Source organism: Gadus chalcogrammus, chromosome 18 (genome assembly GCF_026213295.1).
Source record: "Gadus chalcogrammus isolate NIFS_2021 chromosome 18, NIFS_Gcha_1.0, whole genome shotgun sequence".
In the NCBI taxonomy this organism is placed as follows: Eukaryota; Metazoa; Chordata; class Actinopteri; order Gadiformes; family Gadidae; genus Gadus; species Gadus chalcogrammus.
In genome coordinates this window covers 20,121,148-20,127,661 of record NC_079429.1, presented here as the reverse complement: position 1 = coordinate 20,127,661, position 6,514 = coordinate 20,121,148, and the positions used below count along the sequence as shown (strand labels likewise).

The following is a 6,514-nucleotide window of genomic DNA, read 5'->3' as shown; positions in this document are numbered from 1 at the left end:
ATCAAACTTTGGCGCCGACATCCGAAAATACTGGAAATGCCTCTCCTCGTCCATGCTTCGCATTGGAAGCACCAGAGAAACAAATTCCCCATCCTGATCTCGTGTGGTATTTAAAGGGCGCACATACCACCGCCTATCTCTGCGCTTCATCACTCTTCTTCCGTAGCCACTTTGATCGGAACGTCACCTGGAACGTCCCCCCGCGAAAACACCGGTGACTCTGCTGCCATCCATGGCGTGAGTGGTGTATTGCATGTCATGCATTGCCCGCGACGTTCGCGTATGCTGTGTAGACTATGAAAGGAAGAGCGACGCTCGCGTCACTCACGTCGTTTACGCGCGTCGCTCGCGTCGACTATGTAACGGTACGGCCACACCAAACGCGTTACTCGCGTTGGATAACGCGAGTAACGCGCCTAACCTGACGCTTGATCATTGTGGGGTGGTTACTCGGTTCAACGCTTCCAACGCAGCTAGATGAGTCCATGTTCATGCAAGTGAACGGAGCGTTCCCTCTTCGTCATAACTATCAAACCAAACAGCCTTCACATTCACCGAGCGAACATTATGAAAGTAAAATGCACATTTCTCGCTAAAAATGTTTCCATAAACGCATTTAATGGCGTAACTATGTTACTATTTCCACCCAGAATAAAGATAGTTCGTCGGCCGTGGCTGCACTGGAGTCCGAGGTAGGAACCCCAAACGCTGCCGTGTTTGGGTGATGGAGCTTAGATCGGGTTAGATTAAATAATCTCTGATATAAATAACAATAATCGGTTTAAATAACTTCACATGGTGTGTCTGGTGTGTTTCCAGCATTCGTAGTGTTGATCAGCAGAGAAATAGTCCGCCAAGACATTGAGGTTGCTTAGCATCCAGAGACTCTGTCCATGCAAGTGAACGGAGCGTTCCCTCTTCGTCATAACTATCAAACCAAACATCCTTCACATTCACCGAGCGAACATTATGAAAGTAAAATGCACATTTCTCGCTAAAAATGTTTCCATAAACGCATTTAATAGCGTAACTATGTTACTATTTCCACCCAGAATAAAGAAAAATGTCGGCCGTATGCTTCTGTCCAAGCTCACTACTCTGCCAGTGACGTCGGGTCAAGCTCAACGCTGATTGGCTATCGCGGCCAAGCGTCACGCGTTGGAGCGTTGAAAGTTCAGATTTCTGAACTCCGGGCGTTGGCGCGTTGGGCGCGTTACTGCGTTTACGTGCGCAATTACGTGCGTCTGACGCGCGTAACGCCCCTAACTTGACGCTTCATCGCATGTAACGCGTCTACGCGCCTATACCAATGGTTCCCTATGCAAAAATGCCGAATTTTGACGCCCCTAACGCGAGTAACGCGTTTGGTGTGGCCGTACCGTAACGGTGCGGCCACACCAAACGCGTTACTCGCGTTGGATAACGCGAGTAACGCGCCTAACCTGACGCTTGATCATTGTGGGGTGGTTACTCGGTTCAACGCTTCCAACGGGTCAACGCGCCAACACAGCTAGATGAGTCCATGTTCATGCAAGTGAACGGAGCGTTCCCTCTTCGTCATAACTATCAAACCAAACAGCCTTCACATTCACCGAGCGAACATTATGAAAGTAAAATGCACATTTCTCGCTAAAAATGTTTCCATAAACGCATTTAATGGCGTAACTATGTTACTATTTCCACCCAGAATAAAGATAGTTGTCGGCCGTGGCTGCGCTGGAGTCCGAGGTAGGAACCCCAAACGCTGCCGTGTTTGGGTGATAGAGTTTAGATCGGGTTAGATTAAATAATCTCTGATATAAATAACAATAATCGGGTTAAATAACTTCACATGGTGTGTCTGGTGTGTTTCCAGCATTCGTAGTGTTGATCAGCAGAGAAATAGTCCGCCAAGACGTTGAGGTTGCTTAGCATCCAGACACTCAGTCCATGCAATGGAACGGAGCCAGTGCCGCCGCTCCCATAACGCGCACTACGCGCTGCGCGTAGGGCCTCAAGTCCTGAGGGGGGCCCCAAAAATAGGCAACTTTAAAAAAAAATCATCATAGTTATAATAATAATAATAATGCCGATATTATTTCAGTATAGAAATATAAGGCACCTGTTAGCCATGCATATCACAAAACAGGCAGAACAAGAGATATATTTAATTGCTCAAAAAAAAGTTACGATGGTCTCCCCCCCCCCCCACACAAATACACATGCAACATCCCAAGCTCGCGGTGGTTGCCCTGTCTAAAGTGGCCAGGCGAACTTGACAGCGAACTTGACAGGAGGCTATGTCAACTTTTCGGAATGGCCTCGAAAAGATCGCATGAGTCGGGACGAAAAAAGAAAGAAGAGGAAACAGCGAGATGAATCCTTTGCATCACTATCAGGTAAGTCCATGTTTAATCATTGTAAAATACAGGAAATGTGCTGCTAATTGAATGGTTAGCCGATACACCTCGAACTAGCTAACGTTATTGCTAATGTTAGCACACTCAAATATGTTATAACTTAGGTGCAAGAAGGGTTGCCAACTGTCCCGAATTGTCCAGGACATCCCGAATTATGATTTTGATTTGTCCCGTCAGCGTCAGGGACAGCTGCAGTCCCGTATTACAATCACAGCCCTTTTTATTTGTATCCGTGAAAAGAGAAAAATGTAACAGTTTAGTGTCTGTGCCCTGGAGGCAAGCGGCTCTCAGCTGCACTCCTCTCCACAACAAGCATTTGTAACGCCAGCACGAAAGGGTGAAACTTTTAGCGATCTAAGTATCTTAAATCACGATTAAATTGGAAGCTTGCACATTGTTATTTTCATATTTCATATCAGAATTCTTTAGACTTGATGAACTGGTGTTTATATGTGTGAATATAATAATAATAATAATAATAATAATACATTTAACTCATGAACATGAACTCGTTCACGACATTTCTCAAGCACCCATTATAATTGTAGAAATTAAATCGAGGAGACTATAACATTAGCTAGATAACTAGCTATAATTTCATGCAAACGGAAATCTTACATTTAGATCGTTAAAGGGTATTAAAAGGTCCCTTAGCTAGCTAGCTAGCTAGCATAGCACCTAGATAACCATAGCAACCAGGAGTCTATGCTAAACAGGTCTAATGCTATTTCAACGAAAACAACATGAAATTTGAGAGAAACTTGTAATGATTGTCTTGACTATTATTATGAACAATACATCCAAGCAAGTACAGTAGTTGTTTTTCCAAAATAACACTGAATTTAATAGGTTCATTCATGCTATGGCTAATGAAACCTTGCAATTTCCATTATTGTTGGTCAGCTGTTGGCGCGTGTGCGCACCTGGAAGAAAGTGTCCCTCATTTGGGGTTTAGGAAGTTGGCAACCCTAGGTGCAAGCTAAATTGAGATTTTACTGTTAAACATTATGCATTTTACAAGTAGGCCTAACTAGCCTATGTTCAGTATAGCTCTAGCAGATAGTGAAAGACATGTAGGTACGTATGTGTATCTGTTTAGTGCGTGTATTTATGTTTAGTATCTATATTGCATATTGTGCAATATGTTTATCTAGTAGGTCTACTATTATTTGTCTTTCATAGGTATATCGTTTGTTAAGTTATGTTGTTATATCACGTGGTGGAGTACTTATATGTTATCTTATGTCTTGTAATGTTATGGTAGTGTGGTACGGTGTCCTGTCCTAAGAATTTCAGTGCCCAGTCTGACTCTGTTGTTCTGTGCATCTGACAATAAAATACTTGAATTGACTTGAACTGACGCCAGCTAAATGTTACTTTACTTTACATTCTATTATGCTATTTATTTAGATTACATTTATCAAATAGTTGATCAATAAAGGGGGAGAGCACCTTAGTTTTAAATGTTTATAATTCTTAATTCTTATAATTCTTAAGATTCTTTGTTTGAATATTTTTGTCTCTTTCTATACTGATCCTTTTTCGTTGTATTTCTAAATTATTGCAGGGTCTATGCTGAAATTTGTTCAAGTGGGAGCACGTGACCAAGACGAAGATGCAGAGGAGGAGCAACCGTCTTGCAGGTCTGTAGACATCACCACCGCACCAAGCCAGGATGATCAACAACCCTCAAGCAGCAGTTTAGGAACAGATCCGCAGAGAACCACCACCTCTGAAAGCACAAGTGTCATTGAGAGTCCATCAGTCTGTGACAATGTAGAGACCTGTGTGCCCCCTCAAACTGATCCTGCTCTTTGGCCGCCACATGTTTTAGATGCGGATCGCGTTGAAATGGTACGAAGAGGTCCATTTAAAATCCCATCAGATTTTAATTTTCCAAGGGGACTAGATGGCAGGGCATTTCATAGTAGCCTTCAATTCAAAACACTCACAAATGGAGAGAAAGTCAAAAGAAGTTGGCTTGTTTACTCGCAACAAGCAAATGCCGTGTTCTGTTTTGCGTGTAAGCTTTTCAGCTTGAAACCCATTAAGCTGACTGCAGATGAGGGCTACAGTGACTGGTCCAACATTAACAGTAGACTAAAGAGTCATGAATGCAGCTCAGACCATGCCCAGTGCATGTTTAAATGGAGAGAACTGGACATGCGTTTACAAAAAAAATTAACAATAGACCACCAGGAACTGACATTGCCGGAGGCAGAAAAAAGAAAGTGGCGAGATGTTCTCAAACGCCTACTTGCAATAACCCTATCTCTTGCCTCAAGGAATTTGTCATTCAGAGGCTCTTCACAGTGTCTGTATGAGCCAGACAATGGCAACTTCTTGAAGGAAGTGGAGCTTTTAGCCAGCTTTGATCCTGTGATGGAGAACCACCTGACCAGGATAACTGATGAAAGCTCCCGAACACATTATCTTGGACAACAGACACAAAATGAATTTATCCAGATCATCTCTTCCAAAGTATTACAAACCATCCAGACACAGATTCAGGAAGCAAAATATTTTTCAATTATTCTTGACTGTACACCTGATGTTAGCCACAAGGAACAAATGTCTCTCATCGTGCGCATTGTGGATTTGGTGCCAAAGCCAAATATCAAGGAGTATTTCCTTGGGTATATGGAGGTTGTTGAAACAACTGGCCTGAACCTGTCTACTGTCCTTCTAGACAAGTTGAAGGAACTCAACATTCCATTTGATGATTGCCGTGGTCAGTCCTATGACAATGGAGCAAACATGAAGGGGAAGAAGCAAGGAGTTCAAGCCCGACTGCTACAATTTAATTTGAGGGCGTTGTTTGTTCCTTGCGCAGCTCATTCCATGAATCTGGTCATAGCTGATGCTGCCAAGTCGTCCAGGGATGCCACTGGCTTTTTTGGATATTTGCAGAAGCTATTTTGCTTCTTCTCAGGAGCTACACAGCGATGGAGCATCTTGACAAAACACGTCAACCTGACTGTCAAATCATGGAGTGATGTGAGGTGGGAGAGCAGGCTTATGAGTGTCACAGCTGCCAGAAGCCAAATTAAAGAAATTAGAAATGCGCTCATCGAGGCTAGGGAAACAGTCAATGACCCAGTCGCAAAAATAGAGGCTCAAGCTCTAGCAGAAGAGGTGGCCTCTTTTACATTTCTGATCTGTTCTGTTGTCTGGTGTGAAATTGTTACGTCCACTAACCAAGTGAACAAACTTCTGCAGAGTAGTTCAATGCAGCTTGACATTGCTGTCAGGCTCATTGACAATGCCAAAACCTCCCTCTCCAGATACAGGCACTCTGGGTTTCCTGAGGCAGTGTCCACTGCCAAGGACCTTTGCGAGGCCATGAACATAGAGCCAGAGCTTAAGGAGAAAAGGCTCAGGAACACAAAAAGGCAGTTTGCATATGAGGCTGCTGACGAGGCCTTCAGTGATGCCCTCAAAAGGCTTGAGGTAACATTTTTTAATAGTGTTGTGGACTCAGCTTTGATGTCACTGCAGGGGCGTTTTGAGACCATGTCCCAGGTCAGAGACAAATTTGGAGTGCTGCTTGATTTCAGCAGAGTTGACGGAATGTCAAAGGAGGACTTAAAAATAAACTGCAGTGAAATGCAGAAGACACTGACTGAGAAAGGAAGTTCTGATATTGATGGACTTGAGATGTTTCAGGAAATTGTCAACCTTCCACAACTGCCACCACAGACAACTGCCTTGGAGTTGCTCACATTTCTCCATGAGAAAAGCCTTCAAGAGGTGTTTCCAAATCTCTTGGTTGCTCTTCGAATCGCATTAACTCTCCCTGTTACAGTTGCGTCTGCTGAGCGAAGTTTTTCAAAACTGAAGCTCATTAAAACATACTTACGTTCTACAATGGGGCAGGAACGTCTAAGTGGTCTTGCTGTCATCAGCATCAATGGTGAAGTGGCTCAGAAGCTGTCATATGATGACCTAATCTGTGATTTTGCAGCCAAGAAATGCAGACGTGTGCATCTATAGAGCCTCCCAAAACTGGTGGAAATGTTTGATCCATACAGTATTATGGCTCTCTCAAAAATGATGTCTTTGGTTTATTTTGATAACATTTGGTCAAAGAAGATTTTGCACTTTACTTGAATGTG

At 43.3% G+C, this 6,514-nt stretch overlaps 1 protein-coding gene across 1 annotated transcript; it reads left to right on the top strand.

Annotated features, from left to right (window-relative positions):
• The first annotated feature begins 2,324 nt into the window (after positions 1–2,324).
• Positions 2,325–6,237, top strand: LOC130371064 (zinc finger MYM-type protein 1-like). The gene is made up of 3 exons (XM_056576692.1): positions 2,325–2,378; positions 3,967–5,849; positions 6,205–6,237. Exons 2-3 carry the CDS (start codon positions 3,972–3,974, stop codon positions 6,235–6,237), a joined length of 1,911 nt encoding a protein of 636 aa, XP_056432667.1. The 5' UTR covers positions 2,325–2,378; positions 3,967–3,971.
• The last annotated feature ends 277 nt before the right edge of the window (positions 6,238–6,514 follow it).

What these genes read in the sequence shown, in the direction of transcription:
- LOC130371064 (XM_056576692.1), top strand. Translation starts at nt 3,972, where the DNA reads ATGCTGAAATTTGTTCAAGTGGGAGCACGTGACCAAGACGAAGATGCA. An exon ending in ATGCCCTCAAAAGGCTTGAG is followed by an intron (nt 5,850 to 6,204) that starts GTAACATTTTTT and finishes TCCCTGTTACAG; the next exon opens with TTGCGTCTGCTGAGCGAAGT.